The sequence below is a fragment of the Vigna unguiculata genome, chromosome 9 (assembly GCF_037176805.1).
Source record: "Vigna unguiculata cultivar grain cowpea cultivar isolate G323 ecotype 2 chromosome 9, ASM3717680v1, whole genome shotgun sequence".
Lineage (NCBI taxonomy): Eukaryota > Viridiplantae > Streptophyta > Magnoliopsida > Fabales > Fabaceae > Vigna > Vigna unguiculata.
Window position 1 is genome coordinate 39,917,501 of NC_140800.1, and position 21,185 is coordinate 39,938,685.

Genomic DNA, 21,185 nt, shown 5'->3' on the forward strand with positions numbered 1-21,185 from the left:
TACAATTTAATTTTCATCGATTCCTAAAATACACAATCTACAATTTAAAAAATTTAATAAATTATATATATATATATATATATATATATATATATATTAAAATAATTTCAAAATTTGAGGGCCCTTCCTCTTCCTAAAAAGATTCGTCCCATTGTACCGATTATATAGATTAGTACATGCATAGTAATATAATGTTTGTAATAGTTTATGCATAAATATTTAGGTTTCTTTGTGTGAACGATTTAAACTAAAGTATCGATAAATTTGGGAAATATTCTCTAATAAATATTAAAAAAAAAAATTCATAAGACATGGACATAAGATGGTAAATTGTTGGAGTTGTCGATGATGAACATTGGTGGAGTTCTAAGAAGCAGGTACGACCACGACTAAGGATGTCAAAAAAATTCGTATCCGTAAATATCAGCGGATAAAATTCACAATGGGTAAAAAATGGATATTAAAAGTGGATACCCGTTACCTGCGGGTACGGGTATTTTTTATACCCGCATGTTAACGGGGCGGGTACGGGTATCATAGTATCCGTACCTGTGGATACCCGTACCCGCTAAAATTTAATTCAAAAAAGTACCCTCATATATATATATATATATATATATATATATTAGTAAAAAATATTCTGGCCAAATTTTTTTTAAGCTGCACATCTTGTCTTCTGTTTTTATTCTTCAAACTTCAAGTATTGGTTCGTTGTCTTCTTCCAAGTACACCCCTTGACATTCTTCTCTTTCCTTTATTTTTAAGATTGGGCAAATACATCAAATTCAATATAGACAATGACGTTTATGGTATGCTTGTTGTCAAATGATGGAATCAAAATAAGAATATTTGGCATATGACAATTGAGGATTATTATTTGTTTATTTTGTTTATTTTTTAGGAATCAATTGGAGAAATTTGACTTTTTGATCAAAACACTAATTAAAGAATTTTTATTGTGTTGAACGTCATTTTATATTTACTTTTATAATTATTTGGTCTTGTATAGACTTGAGTTTATTTGAACTTTATTTAAAATTTATGACAATGATGTATTTTATTTTATTTGAATTCATGATTAAATATTTGTTTTTTAAATAATTTTGTAAATACCCGCGGATACCCGTGGATACCCGCGGATATAAAAAAAATAGGCGGGTACCCGCATAACGAGTACCCGACGGATATGGGTACGGGTACGGGGCAAATATTTATCCAGCGGGTAGGGTACGGGGGAGCTACTACCCGTACCCTACCCGTCCCGTTGACATCCCTAACCACGACCTTTAAACTTTTTCAATTTTTTTTAAACTTTTTTAATTTTTTAAGTTATATGTATTTAAAATTTTTTAAATTGTATATTTTTAAATTTTTTAAATTATATGTATTTTTTAAATTAGGTAATAATATATTAAAATATTAATGAAAATTAAATTAGGTATTTTTTTTATTTCTTTTATAAAGTATAATATTTAATGTTAACAAATAGTAAAACATAAAATCAAATATAATAAAGAAAAAAATTATTAAGAAAATTTTCAAAATTCTTTTTGCATTGTCTTTTGAGTTTTTCATATGTTGTACTCATCTCTCACCCTTATCTAAAACAGAACTCATTATTTTTGTCCTCATTCTTTATATCTTTTCTTCCACTTTTAAAGAAAAAAAAAAGGTAATTTTTTCTTGTCTCACTTGGTAGTAAAATATTTGTTTAATATTTAACATTATTTTTTATCTCATGACATTTTGTATATTATTTTTTATGAATATAGAAGAGTGAGTAATGTATTATGTGATTTTTTATAGACAATTTTTAAGTGGACTTGATTATCATAATTTTTTGTAGTAGTTATGTCTTTCAATTTTTTATTAGATTATGATAAATTATTTTTTAGTCTTAAACTTGTTTTCTAAATAGGTATATTGATGAAAAACAAAAGAATAAATTAATTTTTTAAAATTAATGAAAGAAAAGTAAAGATCAAAAGAGGACAATATTGTTGCTCATCACATAACAATTAAATGAAATGTATGTGATGACTTTTTTGAATCAATATATATATATATTAATAAAATGAAAAATAAATATTTTGCAAGTAATATAATTATTTATATTAAAAAAAATAACTAAAAAATTTAATTATGACTAAATTATGTGACAAGTTCAAGAATATAAAAAAAAGATAGACAATCATTTAAATATATATAATTTATTTTATAGTTATAATTATACTAAATTATATATTTATTTGTATTAAATTAATAATAATAATATTAAATATATAAATTTTAAGTATATTATTTTATTTCTCCCATTTAATATTTTTTTTAAGATGCGCCAGCGATCTTGAACCAAACTAATTATGTTTTTGAATCAATTATTGATGACCGAATGAATCACGTGATTTGTGTCGAAGAAAAAATCTTTTGCAAAAGATCTTATATATATTATTATGAAAATATGTTTATTGGTTTTGTTACTATCAATTATTTTTCTGCATATGACAAATATTATTGGGTTACAATGTTGAGAGTGATGGAACATATTCTATATGTGAAAAAATATTTTTTTTAAATACAGAAGAAAGACAAGCTTCCACATTAAACATTTTAAAAAAAGTTTAGTTTCACTCCATATCAAGAAAATAAGAACCACTCCATTGACAACTATACAAAAATATGAAGAAAAGTAAAACTCATTAAGTTGTGTTTGGAAAAAAAGAAAAAGTCACCAATATAAGTCACATTGATGCAACATACACAGAGAAAGATGTGTGTGACATACATAATCTTTCCCCACCACATAAATCATGTCACATTTTGTCCAAAAAAGTGAAATAAAGTTTTTTTTGTCAATATCTAAAATGGTTTCATCGAAATATATTTTTAAAATATTAAGAGTTTTGTGCTTAAATACAATCTGAAATTAATTAGCCTAAATTTTCATTAGTCACATCTCGGAAGCAATAATGTTTATTTGTGGCTATTTATGTCGCATCTTCTTGAAAAATGTCAAACACTATTCATTCTTTAATTGAATTTGCGAGTAATTGACAATCAAATGTTGGATGAAGATGATGATAGCACATAGTTGTACTATGTCAATTTGAGATGTTTTTCTCCCATCTTTCTTAATATTATGATGCACTTATTTGTTATTTATTTATGGAAATGTATTCATAGAAATTAGACTCCTTAGATCACGTTACGTGGTGAAATGAATGTATATAATATTAAAAAGGTTTAATTAGTCAGTTAATTTGGTTCAGACGTATCAATTTAGTATCCATTATTAAAAAAGAATTATTAATTAAGTCCCAATTTATAAAAAAATGTTTCAAGTCTCGATTTATAAAAAAAATGTTTCAATTAAGTCTGTTTCAAAAAAAAAAAAAATTAACACCAGTTTCAAAATATCAAATTCTCATAAACTCTATCTCAACATTCAATTTGTTATATGAGAAAAAAAAAACCTTTCAAATATGTTATGAAGAGATTATTTTCTTGTTTAAAGTTGAATGCATGGATTCTTATTGTTATTGGGAAGCAACCTACGGTGAAGTTGTTTGTTACATGGATTGTTACTTAAGAGTGGGAAGATAAGAGCTTAATGAACTCAATGACGACGGTGACAGAATTAGCGGCGGCCATGGATAAGAAGGTATCGGCTTCGTTGGAGTCGGCGGAGCCACCACCGGCCAAGTCGGAGAGAGCCCTAATAGCAATAAAAGGTTTCCTTTGTTGAAGGCATATAAGAGCCACCGATGCAGTTTCCATGTCCACCGGACTCACTTCAAATTTGTTGTAGATGAATGTTCTGTATGCCAAATTGTCCACGTATATGCTTTGGCTAATTCCTCTCTCCACAAACTGCACCTTCGGTGTTGAGCTTAAGCATGTCGTCGAGTTTACGCACGACTCTAACTTCAACCCCTGAACGTTAACATCACTGCTTTTTACCATTACAATCTCTACTTCTTGCTTTTTTGGGTAGAAAATTAGGGTTCAGGGTGATTCACCTGAAGTTTTTCAGCAATACGGTAGTAATCGGAATCAACTCGAACCCAGAAGGCATGTTGCCTTTCTTCCGGAACGCCATCAACGGGAAAAACTTCCTCTGGTTGGTACCATATCCTGTTTAGTTGGTTGTCAGCGGAACTTTCTGCACTTACGTTTGTGGTGAAATCTGCAAATCTTAAGAACCCTAAATTTCTCGTGTAGTCTCCATTGTCTTCCAAGGGTAACTTATCATCAGTTCCCAGTCCATGTCTCTGCTCAACACCCAAATCATTCATTAAATCTTATGTTGTCCGGATACGGAAACGGGTACAAACACGAAAATACGACTAAATTAGAAAAATACAGAATACGCGACACGACATATATATATATATGTTAAGTTTAAAATAAATCTAATCTATCTGTCTAATATCGAATATTGAAAAATAGTGATAATATAAAATTTGTTCCTTATTTTAATAGTCAATCAAAGATAAAAATATTTTTTTCAAATTAGACATACTATGTCTTATATGGATGTCCATCTATGAGAAGTGTCTAAGCGTCGAAGCATCATAGTGTGAGACTAAAGTATATTTACCTGCCAGCTCCAAAGTGTAAGATGAGCCCATTCTTTTGGAATGGTTACATCTCCAATATGCAAGGAAGGGTTTGCATTTCCAGCAATGCCGTAATGCACTACTCCTTCTACTGCGAAGAAACTCAGCAGAAGCTGAGTTGTTATAGCTGCATTTATCTGCATATTTCAGCAACAAAAACAAATTCCAAATAATGAATATGCCATAGAAATATATAGAGGAAAATAAATAAAAAGGAAAACGAAGCCATATATATATACCAAGCTCAATCCTGTCATCACCAGTATGACAGGCTTGTCACCAATGACTCCAAACCGAAATCTCTTTCCTTCATTAATTATTAGCCAAAAAATGTTTCATATAGATGAAAATGAGAAAATAGAAAGTTATAATAATTAATAATATTTTGTATGAATGTTACATATGCATGTACCTGCAAAGTCTATTATGGTGTCATTGGGTGTGTAGCCTGGGTTCTGAAGAAGAGGGTCAAATTCAAAAGAATTTGGTATGATTAAACCTAGATAAGGCCCCTTTTCGTTAGCTTCTGCGATTTTTCTTTGCAACTCATGTGTCAAAGCACAAGTTACAGAAGCATGTTCAGCAATATTGAAGAACAAAAGTGCAGCCAGAAACACGTACACGACTCTATTGACACCTCTCATCTTTATCCCTGATTTCTGAACACCAACTATTCAACAAGTGAAATGAAAGAGAAGAGAGCGTTGCGTTTTATAGAAAAGTAAAGGTACCAAATTGTTGAGAAATATATCTTTCAGAAGCCAAGTCCCACGTTGAAATTCTGACCAAATATATCTTTCAAAAACTAAGTGTAATAAGTTTAGTTGAATAGAAATAAAAAGTTAAAATAATAAAAAAACCGCAAATTCTTAATTAAAAATTACCTGTCACTTAATTTTGTCTTCTATTCTTTAAACGACAGCCGATTCAAATAAACCTGTTCACGTAGTTTTTATCGTTAAGAATTTAAGTATGAATTTAAGTTTCACATTAAAATTTTAAATTAAGAATGATGTTAATGTTTTATATGATTGAACTCGATTCTCATTCATGTTAATCATTTCGGTGAAATCTCCTCCGTTAACAAGAAAATTCTTGACTTTTCTTTTCTCCTCTCGTTACTCATCCACACAAATTTATCCACAAGCACCTAACCTAATAAGGACAAGCATAATTAAGAAGGACTGAAACGTAACTTCAAAAAATCTATTACAAATTGAAATTTATAATTCTTAATTAATCATCTTACTTTTACTAAAGATTATTTTAATTAGTAAGCGAGATAAACAAAACACAACAAGTTATTCAAGAGAGTTTCTGACTAGCAGTAGCAGATCTCTTCTACAAAGGGAAATACAAATATCCTTAAAAATTGTAAGATTAGAAGAAAAAAAAACAAATTATGTTTCACTTTAACATGGATAAGTAAAAATAATAATATATACATCGTATTTTCTGCTTTTAAATAAATATAATTTAAGAAACTAGATAATAACTTTTAACTTCATTCTATTTTGGTAATTTTATGATAACATACATCGGAACCCATCAATGGAACAAAGAGTATTGCATTAACAATACATTCTTAAAATATGTTTAATAAATTAGTATTTTAGTTTGTGTATTGCACAATGATTATTTTTTTTTGTATAACTTTACATTTTATAATAAACAATATTTCTAAATATAAATATATTGTAATAAATAAAATATTTGAATATATAATTATATTTTTATTTGACAATGAAAATTTTAACTATGCACATTTTTTAAATAATTAAAATTTAAGCTGCATATATATATAAAAAAAGGAAAATGACACCAAATACCAGCGTTGAGAGTTCAATTGGAAGCCTTCTTTTAATTTATCTCGAGACTTTGACTTATAAAGTTTTGCCTAGTTTTCAAGGGACATTCTATCCATTTAAATTTATCTACAAACTTGACTCATCAGAAGGACGATAAATCAAATTTGTTTATTTTTGTTTTAATTCAGGAAATATATTTTTTTGGAATAAATATTAAAAGTCAAAATTTCATTTTTATGTTAAGTATGTAAATTCAAATTTTAACAAATTAATTACTTATTTTTGAAAATCATTTAAGTTTTTTTTTTTAGCATAATATATTTTTCAATACCAGTAACAAGATATTTTTGAGGAGTCTTTTAGCATGCTTTATAATCGGTAAAATATTATATAATGTAAAAAGCAAAATATTATAAATATTAAATATATAGCCACGTGATGCAAGGGTCTATTCTTCACATTATCTATAATTATTGAAAAGTTCATTATTATGCCACCAATTTGTAAAACCGACAAAAATTAAAAAAAATGTAATAATTAAAATTCTCAAATGAATTTCAAATACAATAAAAACTCTATTTCACTCTTGATTAAAAACTATTTTTGGAACTAATAATTATTTTATATCTAAAGTATTGAAATCTATCACCCGAGTTTCTCGTACGGCACTTTAAAGTTCTTGTCTTTTCTCACCTTGAGTTATTCCTTTAACTATTTTCTAATTTTCATTACATTACTATTCTATTTCAAGTTTTAAAATATTTTGTGAATTTTAATTGTAAACCAAATTGTGAGTTTTAATAGCTTATTGAAATATTGAAGAACACAAAATGCAGTCAGAAACACGTGCACGACTCTATTGGCACCTCTCATCTTTTCAGCAAGTGAAATGAAAGAGAAGAGAGCGTTGCGTTTATAGATAAGCGAAGGTACCAACTTTTAGGAAATATATCTTTCAGAGGCTAAGCCCCTCATTGAAATTGTTAAAAAATAAAAGGTACCAAATTGTTAGGAAATAAATCTTTCAGAGGTAAGTCCCACATCGAAATTGTTAAGAAATATATCTTTCAGAAAATGAAAGGTACCAAATTGTTAGGAAATATATCTTTCAGAGGTAAGTCCCACGTCGAAATTGTTAGAAATACATCTTTCACAAACTAAGTGTAATAAGTTTTCCTGAATATAAATAAAAAAAAAAGTTTAACACTAAAAAAAACTATAAATTAAAAATTAAGTCAATTCATTATGTGAACACTGATCACCTATGATGCAAAGATACACCACGTATATTGGATACGTGATTGTTATTGTATGAATCCAAATTTCCTAATTAAAGACCAATTATTTTGGTAGTCAAAACCTAATAGTTAATGTCAGTGACCAATTTAGAAATTAATTCATAATTGAAATTATTCTAAATATCAATTTAAAGACCAATTATAATTTTTTTTAAACTATTTTAGTTGTCAATTTGGTCACTATATAATGATTAATTATTTTTTATCACTAAATTTGGTCATTATTTCAAATATTTTCTTGTAGTATACTACGATTTTATAAATTAGATACTTTATTGATAAATATTGATAAAATATCCTAAAATATCAAACATAATACGTGTCTGACACGGATACGTGATCCAAATTAAAGTATTGGTGCATAGCCAATCACTTATTCTTCTACATAAATGTATAGAGAATAACATAACCTACACACAAATATATCCATAAGCAACCTAATAAAAGGATCATTAGTGATTGACCGCTTAATTAATTTTTTTATGTCTTCACATTTTTGTGTTACACAAAAAAAAATCATTTTTTTGTAAGAAAATTATTAAAACAAAATTATAAAATAAAATAAAAGAGGAATTTTTTTAAATAATGTAATTATTTACATTAAAAAAATTCAAACCTTTAAATCTAATTAATGATGAATTCAAATATTTGAAGGATATATATATATATATATATATATATATATTATAATTATTATGTACTCATTGAATCTATTATTTTAGTTCTTCAAATTATTGGTTAAGATGTATCCTATAAATAAATCTGAAAAGAAAACAATGAAGTCAACCTTGGCGACAGTAACAAATATGATGAAAGAGGGTTGGTATACCTTACAAGTTACAACATTGCCACCACGAAATCTTACTCGCAGTTAGCAAATTGAATTCAAACACACCACCTTTCTCAACTAGTTAACAAGTCTGAAAGAGACACAAGGTACTATAGAAAAACTCATTTAGTGGCCAAATTTCTTTAGATTTATTGGAAAGTAGATACAAAACTTAATTAAGGAGTATTTTGTGAAAGAATATACGAAACATATAGAAAGAAATATTATATTTATTATTGTGTATTATTTAGTGATATATGAATCACTTATATACAATAATCCATACTTAATTTAAAAAAAATACAGCAACATTTCCTGTAACTAAGTTAAGAAAATGTCGTAATATTCCATCTATTATATTAGCGTAATATTACTCTAATATTACGCTAACAGGTATTCTCAAAATTAAGTTTTTATTATAAATTTTCATTTTATTATTATTCAAAATATTTCTATTTTTGTTTAAACATTCTATCACTTTCACTTTAGCTTTAATGAATAACGTGATTGTTATTTGCTCCAAACACCTTTTATTCTATCATTCCATCTTTTGAATAGGGAATGAGGACAAATTGAAGAAAACTAGAGATACAAAAATAAAATAATAGTAGTCGCATTATTCTAAAAGAATCAAGGACTTAGGCAAAATAATATTTTATACATGAAATGTTTAATAAAACTTAAATAAACCCAAAATTTAAACTTCAATGTATCTGACAATTTTTTAAAATAGAAGATACAAATAAGTTCTTCAATGTATCTGACAATTTAACATTCACGGTTTTTTTACATAGTTTGATATTAGAGTAAATAACATTTAAATATAATTTTAGTATCTAAATTTTAATCCAAAATTAAAATTCATCTTAATATAAAATTTTAATACATTTTGACCTTTAAATTCTAAAAATAAATAAAATAATTTTTTTAATCAAATGTTAAAATTTTTGTAATAGATCAAATATATTCCATGTTAACATTTTAATTTTTTATTCCATTTAACATGTTTTCACTTTGATATCAACTAAAAAATATATTTAACTTGTTAACAAAAAATAATGTAATTATATTAGAATGAGTATATCTCTTTATTTTTAAAATTTGAAAACAATTTTTTTTTTAATAAATTCCAATTTCATATTAAGGTTCAATAACTAAATATATTTTAACCCAGTCAAGAATCGCCGACGTATAAAACTTTTGTTCCTAAAATCAATGTAAACACCGTTATTCTATACTTCTTTTCTCAACAACAATCCCTTTCTATTCATATGATAAAATTTTGAATCCTTTCATGCACTATTATAAGAAAAATGGTAAAAATAGAGCATGCGTGCATTATGGAGCATTATTAAATTAAAAACCAATTGACTACAGGCCAGGTGGTTTAAACAGAGGAACAAGATTAAAAATGCTTTCTACGTCTATGGGTAATTCAAGGGCACGTTTTAGGGCTGCTGGTGTTGATGTCTTTCCCTTCCAAGTATCAAACCATGGACCTCCTCCAACTTCTAGAGCTGCCATGTTACTTGAAACGTTTAAAATTATCTGCCATTTACCAAATATTCATGAGAATGTTCCACTAAATACCAAATCTTATAAACAATTTATTTATGTGAGAAAAAGAGTAAGACCTTCCCCTTGCTGCCATCATATCTTCGTTCCGACATTTGCAGTTTTAGAGTTCCAAAACATGTATCTTTACAAGCAGGGGCAAGCCCAGCTTCTGCTGTTGGAGCACGCAATGTTGTACCTGGATCCTCTGCTGTTGCTTCTAATTCAACCTGTCAAAATAACAATATGTTGTGTCTGATATACTCTAGTACCAAAGCAATTCCCACTACCTATTCAATCGTATAACCATTAATATGTTCAGCTGATTCAACTGATTTCCCTCTTTTCACACGCAATTACGACTCCAATGTTTATAGATCTCATTAAACGGAAATGAAATGCAAACTTCAATGACTTAATTAGTGTGGACTGTGCGAACTATTGGCTAAACGACTGAAAAAGGTAAAAAGTACTTAGAAAGGTATAATTACCACATATTTGCCATTGTCCCCTGATATAAACCAATAACCCCAAGTAGCAATTTCCCAGTTAACAACACCATTCCATGGCACAAATTCGTAAAATTTTCCATCGTAATGAATTCCAATCTGCAGCAGTTTGCAACACAAAATAATATAAAATTAAGAAAAAAAGATCAAGAATAATAAAATAATAAAAACTAAAAAGATTAATTGTTCGTTGCGAGCAAAGAATAAGTAGAAAAGAAAAATAAGCCCTAGATTATTGTAAGAACTGATCTCTTTAGTCCCTCCCTAACCTTTTCAAATTATTTGACTTTTTTCATGAACTCATTCACTTTGGTCCTTAAAATCAATGTAAATTGAGGTAGAAAAGGATTGAGGTGAATATTATTTGGAAGTTAGAGACCAGATAAGGATTTACAAAAGTCAGGACAAACGTAACCAGTGTCCACAATTTCAACAACCAATCTAGGGGTATACTAAAGAAAACAAAATCATAAAACAAGAACATGAAGAAACTTTCACCAAAAGTTTAGATCCAAAAAAAGGAAAAAAAAAAATTACTATCAAACATTAGACATGTTATAGTTAGAAAAATTCCAAAAGAAATATTGACCTAATTAAACCACTTCAATTGCATAACTATCACCAGTCTCCCCATCACTCAGGATTGCAGACGGTGGACAAAGTTTCCTTGAAGTGTTAGGAATGCAATTAATACCAAACTGAGGAAATAAAAAAAAAAAAACTTGTCTTCATCCTCACACAAGGTTTTGTCAAATCATAGAGAATGTCCCATTACCCCTCGCCCCACCATTTATTTCGGAGCTAAACTTAATATTACATGAAGCCAGTGAAATATAATTAATAAATATGTCAAACTGATAGCGAATGCTGTATAAAGTTACCAATGCAGCATTTTCATAGGTCTCAGTTATTCCAGGAATTTGCCTCAATCCACCAGCTGACGTAAGTGCAATTTCTCCACTACCACCTTCAAAAACATTACATTGAACCTGCACGAGACATTAACAATTTGATATGCATAAAAATATACAAACACTAATCCAAATATTGGTAACAATAAGTAACCATTAATATAAAATAGAAGTATATTAACCAGCTGTAAAAATTCCAATACACTTAGTTACTGATGAAAACCAATATTTAAGTGGGTCAGTTAGAAGGATCCATCGGTGGATTTGAGGCAACTGTTAAGAAGTATATATAATAAGCTGGGAAACAGAAATATTTTAAGATATAAGAGCCTCTTTCATGTTTATTTTTTCCATTAGCCGTTTCTGCCAAGATATCTACTGATACTAGGTATAGCTAGGTTCAATGCCTCTTACAAAGTAGGGTATCTTAATTGTTCTCTTATAAATTGTTTTGCCAATAATTATCTTTGTAATACTCTTAAATTTTTTTTGCAGCTGGAAAAAACATCAAGTTATTCTGAAAAAAATATTTTCTCTTTTTCTCACAGATAGAAAATAACTTACACTGCAATAGTTGAAACTGCATGGTGGTAGTTATTCATAGGAAATAGCTGATGACGATTATGTATTAGGATTAGACTAATAGTAGGGTGTAGAATTAGTTCAATGTGTCATTATTTGCAGTTTGTGGATGGAGAGTACTCCCAGTAGGACACTTTTGTTCCTGGGACAGCAATTGTATTGCTGTATTGATAGAACCTTACTTTGGTGGAAGGAGCCTCGAGAAACAGAGAAGGAAAAGATAATAAAATAGAGAGAAACAGTGTTGATGTGTGTCGGTGTCTAATACGTACCGGACATGGGAACACACCATCTATAAGGTGTGTTCAAGCTTCATAAAGCATGAGTGACTATTGTACGGAAGTTAAGAAAGCAAAACTGCCCACCTTCAATGGGGAAGACGTTGTAGGATGGATCAATGGGACAAAACCATACTTAGAAACATAGTTGCCAAACTCAAGAGTTTATGTTAACTAGAGAGTTAATGTAAACTCGTGAAACTTCCATAAACTCATAAGTTTACCAAATAAAAAACATAATATCCAAAATCTATTAATGACATATATGCATAACATAATACTCTTAATACACCAACAATTCAATTTTCCGACACCATAAAAAATAAAGAAAAGTAGCAAATCACAATTCACATTAATAAAGTATGATAGTACATTAGTGCTAAATAATTAAACTACATAGATGACTAAACCATATACAAATTCATAAGAACAGAAGTTCTTACGTTGAAACCAACTCAAAAAGGAGTTAATTTCTTCAATAATTTGAGTCTAATAAAATATAATCATCATTGAGTAAAATTTGGATAAAAATTACATTTGTTCAAATTCGTTAAGCATTTCTTCACTAGAGTGTTCATGCAAGTTTACCATAAGTTTAAAGAGTTTACCCAGAAAAGAGCTTTGATAGTGGGTTAACTTGTTTTCCCTATTTAGCATCAAATTGGCTAAATACAGAGCAATCAACCATCCATGGGTTCAATCTCTTGAGAGAAATAGAAGACAATTTCACTTAAAGTTTGGAAAGAGAGTTTAAGAACCAATATGAGAAATTAATATACTTGATTGATGTTGAGAAATTTGAATTCCTCTCTACAAGTAAATACGCTGCCTCAGAGCAATATTTGGATGAGACTTCAACTAAATATCAAATGCAGCATCCTTACTTTTAACGCCATATCTAGCCTTCAAGGCATGGAAATTGGCAAGAGATTTTGAAGTGGAAATGACTAAAAATCACTTAAAACTGGAAGTTAAACTTGTCAGTCAAAGAACTGGCAACAAACAGCATTGCTGGCCCTGAAGTTTGGAGCAGGGAAGCAAAATTGAGTAAATGTCTATAAATGCTATAGCGAGCCAAACCAAATAATAATTGGAAAGAGATAAAAGGCACAAATTCTGGTTGTGGCTTCACGTTATTCTCAAACCGGAGACCTTACTTCCTTTTGATGTAAGCAGAGATGAAATGACAGGGATCAAAAGAATTTTAAGGAAAAATGGAAGGAGCTGCTGCAATATTTAAATTAAGAACACATGGAGAGATGAGGAGAGAAATTCCTCTCTTTACACTAATGCAAGGTGAATCAGCTCATGTTAGTAACTTTGGGAGATAATGATGCCCTATGCCAATATGTAACTGCTATCGAAAAATGGATGAAGAGAATAAGGAAAAAACTTTTTTTTTTTCTAGTTTCAGCAACCAGTAAGTAATGATGGAAACGAAGATCCAAGTAGATTGGTTAGGAAGGATCCATTGATGAAATCGAGGCAGTCAATATTAGGACTGCATGTGATAGAAAAAACTTATCTATATTAGTAATCAATTATCACTTCTTTATTAGAAACTCCATGGTGACAGTGATTCATAAAAAATAACTGATAGCAATTTAGAATTAGGATTATATCTTATGACAAGGTGTATCCTTAAACTAGTGTGTCGCGATTTGCAGTTCGTGGATAGAGAATACTCTTTGTAAGAGAGTTCCATCACTAGGACAACAATTGTATTGATGTATACTGTGTGTTGTCTATACTCAGAATTATACTCTATCACTCTATTAATTGGTGTTCTATCATATATCACGAATACTATGAAGCTAATCCTTTCAGAAGATTATATTTCACCTTTATCAAGTTATACTTGATCATGCAGAAGTAACAAAAGGACTCCACCACCTAAAAGTCTTCAAGCCCTAAATGTAAGGACTATCATTCTTGCATCTAGTGATTATTCAGTAAATAGACAACTGATTATTTTAAAATCTAAACATATAAATGAAATGAAGAAACAACTCCCTATCCATATTTTTCAAAAGACAAAATGATTGTCACTGCATACATACACCAGCTACAGCTGATGAACTGATGTGATCACGATTAATGAAGATATACTTTCGTGATGAAAAGAAAAATTACCCAAAACCATTTTCTCGGGAATCCTCCACCCCAGTTCTTCTCTGAATAAGACGGAGCATTTTCAAACTCAATCCTCTCGCCATCCCACTCAATCCAACCTGAGATTCAATTTTTATGAGGAAAATGAATGAGGACAAACTATCTTATCGCAAACAGGGGTGATTAACTTTAAAGAACACGTGCACTTTACATACTGATTATCAAACATGATCCTAAAAGCCGATCTTTATACAAACATTACATTTCTAGCTTCGAAATTCTAAAGGAGATTAAGACCACTTACTCTTATCCTGTCTTACATTATGGCTCTATCAACAATTATATGCTTTTAGCCTCACAACGTTCTAGATGTTTAATCCTTACTAGCATTGTTTCTATCTATTATTATCTTTCAAGTGACTCAATGTCCATCTCTTTGGCAAATTACATTAGTAGTTACTGTCACGATTTATTCATATCAATAGTTCAATTAAAATTATCATATTTCAGTTCAGACGTAAGAAGCAGGACACTAGATCATAATAAATAAAATAAGAGATCAAATAGCCAATAGCTGAACAAGTAGCAAACACCTGTTGACAGTCCACCAGCCATGCATACTTGCCAATGTGGTTCAAAAACAGGGAAAGCTGCAAGCCACCCAGCGGTAGACTTCTGTGTAGACCCAACATCACCCCAACCATATACAGGACGTGTACTATACTCCCAACGAGCCGTTTTTACTGTTTCCACATAATCTGACCTATAATTAAAATCCATGTCAAGTACTAAAGAATCAGAGAATGCAATACTTAAAAAGAAATCTAAGCCCCACCTTCCATCATCTTGAATAAAACCTTGATTCCAAAGGGGAGTGACTTGAAAACCTTCCAACACTCTATCATTAAATTCCTAAGCAGAATGACCAAACACAAAGCATAATCAGCAGAGATAGAGAAGGCCAGTCTGGAAGCCAACTATGACATAATTACATATATAAACCATGTGCTTGGGTAGTTTAAAATTGTTGGAAAATTAAGAAAGCAAACCCCCTATTGCAATTTGCAAGACAGTCAAGAACTACCAACAAGAAAAAGCAAGGTCCAAATTAGTAACAAAACAGGTCCCACTGAAAAACCATCACTTGAAGACTTAGATTTTGAGTTTGGTCTAGTTTAACCTCAAAAGTGGATTGCTAAGTCTTGTCATTCACTTCAATACACTATTATGATTACATCACTGGTCAATGTAAGATCTTTAACATATCTTCACCAAAGACTGGAGGACTCTAACACAAAGTTTGCGTAACTATACATCTCAGATGATAAGATACAAGTGACCCAATAGTCCAAACAGCTACTACTATAATTGACTCTAATTTTATCTTATTTGAGTTTAGATGAAACTTTAACACGGAATAACCATGTGCTTGGTAGAAAGATGGAATATAAACCTGAGGAGGAAGCTCCTTGTTTGGAGGTTTAGAGTTTTGGTTGGGCACGAAAGTGTTCCCCAACATCAGCTCATGCCTGCCTAAGCATTTCCAAGATTCAAATCAAAAGAATAAGACAGTGATTTAACAATACGAGCAAAAAAAAAAAAAAGTGCAGAAACCAATCCTTACTTCCCCAGAAGAATTGCGATTCGGGAGAGTACTGACAAATATACTTGTCATCGGCGCCGAGAATTTGGGCTCCGACACCGGTGAACCTGGACCCATATTGCAACTGTTCGAGTGGCGTCAACGGCTTGCGAAACGAGGGACTCTCGACGGAATACATGAAGCAAAAGCTCTGCCTCCGTTCCGGAATGGACACTTTGAAGTACCATCCCTCGAAGAATTTGCGAGTAGTCCCATCGAAATGGTACCTAATTGTTGAAGAGTTAAAAAACAATGGAGACATTGAAAGCGTTAATTGAAGGAGGGAAAGCGAAATAGTACCCGCTGTGAGGGGTTCGAAGGTCTCGATTGGGGGGAGTGGGGGAGTAAGTGGGTTTGACTGTAACAGAAGGCGGAGTTTGTTGGGTGTCGGAGACGGAAGCGTGAGCTAGGAGGCGCGTGGTCGGTGGTGTGGAGGGAAAGCGAAGAGTGAGAGAAGAAAGAGGGAGACGAGGAAGAAGGGGGAAAGTGTGAGAGCAAAGAGGAGGGTCCCAGAACTTGGTTTCCATCGTGTAGAGTGCATGCAGAAGCTGAAGGGAAAGCGGTGTGACTTTATGTTTGGGAGTGAGTCAATGCGTAACGCAATTGCATTGGGTAACTCACAGGTGGCGCTCAACACACCATGGATCTTATGCTCTCAACACATCATGGATGTTTTTGGTCTCAACTAACGCATGGTGAGAAGACAATGGAAGAAAAGTCAGGTAGAAAATATGGTAATATCAAATTTGGGTTAAATATATTTTTAATTTTTTTTTATAAAATTAAAATTGGTTTATGTCTAGATTAATATAATTGAATTAAAAATATTATATTTATTTCTTTTAAATTTTAAAATTAAAATATATATAAATAAATTTAAATTTTATGTCAAAAATTAAGAACTAAAAATTTAGTCATTAGAGTATATAGAATAATGACATGGTTATTCGATAAAACCTTTTCCTTAATGGTAAATACTCCATTTAATGATCATAAGTACAAATTTCATTATTAGATACTATTGTTGATGGGAGATTGTTGTTGAAGTCGCTAATTCAGATAATTTGTATATTTAAGATCTGAGAAGTTTAACTAAATACATTACATAAAGCTTTTATTGTTATGGTTGGATTAAAGTTGCATGAATGTAATGTTATTAAATTTAAATACACCTGTGGTTCTCTTTTGTTCGAAAATTGTGATTAGGTTTCCAAGTATTTTTTTTCAATCTTAATTGGGTTCTTAATTTTCAAGATGCGATACAATTTAATTATTTATGTTAATACAGTATCAACCACATTAATTCATGTGTCACATGTTTGTCTGTTTATTTATTTCTTTTTTCAAAATTTTCAAAATTATTTTATTTTTTTGACTAAAATAAATTGTCAATGATAAATGAGAGTCCTACTACATGGTAGAGGAGTATAACGTAGAAGTGATAATGTCACGTGATACTATTGAAACAAATGTTATGTGAAAAATCTTAATTTAGTTTTTATATTTATTATTTTGTCTCAATTCAATCTCGTTTTTTTAAATGGAACAATTTCATCTCTTCTCAAATTGAGATAAAATTTAACTTTATATAAATATTATAATGACATTTTTATTAAAATTGTTATTTTTATTAAATATTTTTAATACTATTAAATTTATTAAAATTTTTATTTTACATTAAAATTTATTTGAGTTTTGTTTCAAAAATATTAAACATATTTATTTTAAATTATTATAAAACTATTTTAAATTTTTACATCTGAAATTATAAATTTATTATTTATAAACCAACTCTAATAATTACATAGAAATTATTGATATATATAACGAGCAATTAAAAGAAAAAGAAAAACTTACTATAATCATGCAACAAAAAAAACACAAACAACAACCTCTTGTATTAAAAGCAAAAGTTCAATCTAATCTTTCAACAAAACTCTTGTATTAAAAGCAAAAGTTCAAACTAATCATGCAACAAAACACAAACAACAAAACTTTTATATTAAATAGCGAAAGTTGAACCTATGCATGGAACAAAACACAGACAACAAAACTCTTGTATTAAAAAAACAAGTTCAAACAATTTGAAAAGTAAGAACAAGCTCAAAGCTCAAATAATAAGAAAGATGTTAGCAAGGTAGTCAAAATCAAGTATGGTTAAGATCGTAACAGATTTATAAAATTGTAAATTATGAAATCATTAACACCAATCGTACATTTTATTTTCTACAATTAAAATGATAAGTTATTAAAATAAAATAAAATTTATCGTGTTAATACTTTCTTTAACTTAAATTTACAAAATTATTCTGAATCCTTTATCATCATAACCATAAGAGTTTTAAGGATGTAAAGAGTGTTTTATTTTTATTTTAATTGAATGAAATTCAGTGAAGGTAAATGATGTTTCAAAATCACTCTTTATTTTAAACTAGATTTGAATTTTGTTTTAATTAAAATTTCATTTATCAATTTTAATTGAATTTTATTTATAATTGAAATTCATTTAAGGATGTGAATGTTGGGTGATGTTGCAGCTCACGACACCAATAAGATAAAATTGTTTTAATTATATTTATTTTAAACTAGATTTGAATTTTGTTTTAATTAAAATTTCATTTATCAATTTTAATTGAATTTTATTTATAATTGAAATTCATTTAAGGATGTGAATGTTGGGTGATGTTGCAGCTCACGACACCAATAAGATAAAATTGTTTTAATTATATTTATTTTAGTTAGATAATATTATAGTTGATAATACACATGACAATATTTGTTTAATTATATTAAATTTCAATTATAATTATACATGAATATGAAGAAAAAAAATGACGAAATATTATAATTATACATAATATTTAACTCATAAATATTATAAAATCTTACTATTTTACTATTTAAATTAAAATTATAATATATGTTAGACAGTGTTTTTCACTAATTTTGTATGGAATTAAAAAACAGTGTTATATGGACAAATCAATGCTCATACTCAATTTTGTAGAGTAGTAATTAATGTGCATGAAATATTGCAGCTCAACTTCAACCAACATATGTATTCAGTGTTTGGCAGGTGATGGGTTGTGCATGAATTTTTCCTCTCCATGAAAACATGAAAATGTGACTGTCTAAGAAAGGACAAACATGAAAATTTGATTGAGAGGGCATCTTTTACTCAAAATCACACACTTTTGATGGCATATGGTGAAAGTGCGTTGTCTGGTTCTACAAAATATTTCACTCTCCACTCAAATAAGCGTGTTCAAACCTCAACACACATCTTTACAAATTCATCTTTTCACCTTCTTATGGGAGATAACATAGGTGAACATTTCATTAATAACTCTGTAATCATAAATTTCACATTTCAATGGTTTAAATATTTGATTAAACATATATACTATTATAATATTATGTGTAAAAATCAATCATTATACATGCATTATTATATATAAATTTTGTATGTATTTCATTATAGAATTTTCAATTATTTTATTTTTTAAAATATTTATTTATAAATTAGAGAGAAAAGAAATGATGGAACAAATTTTCATCGCCGTGAGATATGTATCCTGTACAGGTTTGTATATTTTACTAAGGTTTTAATACTGTTTATTATAACTTTTTTTAATCTTTGATTTGGCTGATAATGTATAAAATAAATAATACCCTTCACAAGAATAATAAGAGTTATAAATGAAATCTGTCAAAATACTTTAGATTTTAACATAATTAAATATCTCTTCTTTCCAAATTTCACCTCATTCATACACATTTATACCATAAAAGTTTTTTACATTTACATCCTACTGCTTTTTGATGATGTTCTTCATCTCCCACAACTTTTATTTATAGAAAAGAAAATTAATGTTCAAAGAAATGGGCAGACACCATTCAACAAAGATATATTGTTGGGATTTTCAATGCACTAAATTTGGTTGCAGTTGTAACCAATATGATCAATTACTGATAAAATTTTTTTGGCTGCATTCCAACCATTAGTTCAACCAGTCATTAACACAAAACTGGAAATAGGTGAGTTAAAAAACATTTTAGTGGTTCACATATAATAAGTAGTGAGTTGAAGTATTTCCAATTTAACAATTTAGTTTGTGCGCGGTTCTTTATCTATTTCTGAATCATGTTTATGAACATGACATTGATTAGGTGAATATGATTTTTTTTTTCAACCCAAAATATATATCTTTTTATCAATAATAAATAATATATTAATTATAAAACATTAAATATTCAACTTATCCTCTAGAATATACAAACCATACCTAGATTAACAAGAGATAAATAAAAGGAAAAAGAAACTTAGATCAATCATAAATCTGACTCACTTACATGTGATAGTTTTATGTTACTGGATATGAAAATTAATACATATGATTTGTAAATGCCAATATCTTTCATCAGTCTTGTAGTAACCACAGTGAACTTCTTTAGTTCCATTTTTAACAATATATATATATATATATATATATATATATATATATATATATATATATATATATATATATATATATATATATTACAATTAGATTATCTTGTCCCACATTTAAAAACTGTAAAAAAACAAAATAAATATTCTCCTACTACAAAACATGTAAAATTCAACAATAAAAACATTTAGTATTGTAAAAAAACACAATTTCTAGAAAAATCATTAATTAAGCACAAAAATTTTGAAGACATCCCTCCTCACGAATCCTATTGAAAAGATCTCTCAACTTTAAAACTATAAAATGGTTAATGTTATAGTTAATGGAACCTTTTTTGCTTTCATCTTTTCCACAATATGTCTTTCCACTATCATTACATCCATAATTTAACTCACTACTTTAAATATACTATTTTTTTCATCTTTAACATGTCATACTACACATGAAAAATATTATAGTCAAAAATCACAGAGTTATACAATTAATGTCTTCTTTTTAGAATTTTTGTTATCTTATTCGTTCCTAGTCTTTCCATATTCAAAGATTATCTTCTACCTTTCAAAAGCTAAAACAAAATATGTGTATGTGTTGT

At 28.9% G+C, this 21,185-nt stretch overlaps 2 protein-coding genes across 2 annotated transcripts; both read right to left on the minus strand.

Moving 5' to 3' along the window:
* Window positions 1-3,483: 3,483 nt before the first annotated feature.
* LOC114162734 (bark storage protein A-like) lies at window positions 3,484-5,330 on the minus strand. The gene is made up of 5 exons (XM_028046697.2): window positions 5,032-5,330; window positions 4,859-4,926; window positions 4,601-4,756; window positions 4,020-4,271; window positions 3,484-3,933 (listed from the first exon to the last, which is right to left on the minus strand). The coding sequence occupies exons 1-5, from the start codon at window positions 5,261-5,263 to the stop codon at window positions 3,586-3,588; spliced, it is 1,056 nt and encodes a 351-aa protein (XP_027902498.1). The 5' UTR covers window positions 5,264-5,330; the 3' UTR covers window positions 3,484-3,585.
* A 4,462-nt stretch (window positions 5,331-9,792) lies between these two features.
* VTE1 (tocopherol cyclase, chloroplast / vitamin E deficient 1 (VTE1) / sucrose export defective 1 (SXD1)) lies at window positions 9,793-16,802 on the minus strand. Its single transcript, XM_028048494.2, has 10 exons — window positions 16,443-16,802; window positions 16,125-16,369; window positions 15,954-16,033; window positions 15,336-15,412; window positions 15,094-15,263; window positions 14,522-14,619; window positions 11,499-11,606; window positions 10,600-10,716; window positions 10,189-10,338; window positions 9,793-10,102 (listed from the first exon to the last, which is right to left on the minus strand). The coding sequence occupies exons 1-10, from the start codon at window positions 16,667-16,669 to the stop codon at window positions 9,926-9,928; spliced, it is 1,449 nt and encodes a 482-aa protein (XP_027904295.1). The 5' UTR covers window positions 16,670-16,802; the 3' UTR covers window positions 9,793-9,925.
* Window positions 16,803-21,185: the final 4,383 nt, after the last annotated feature.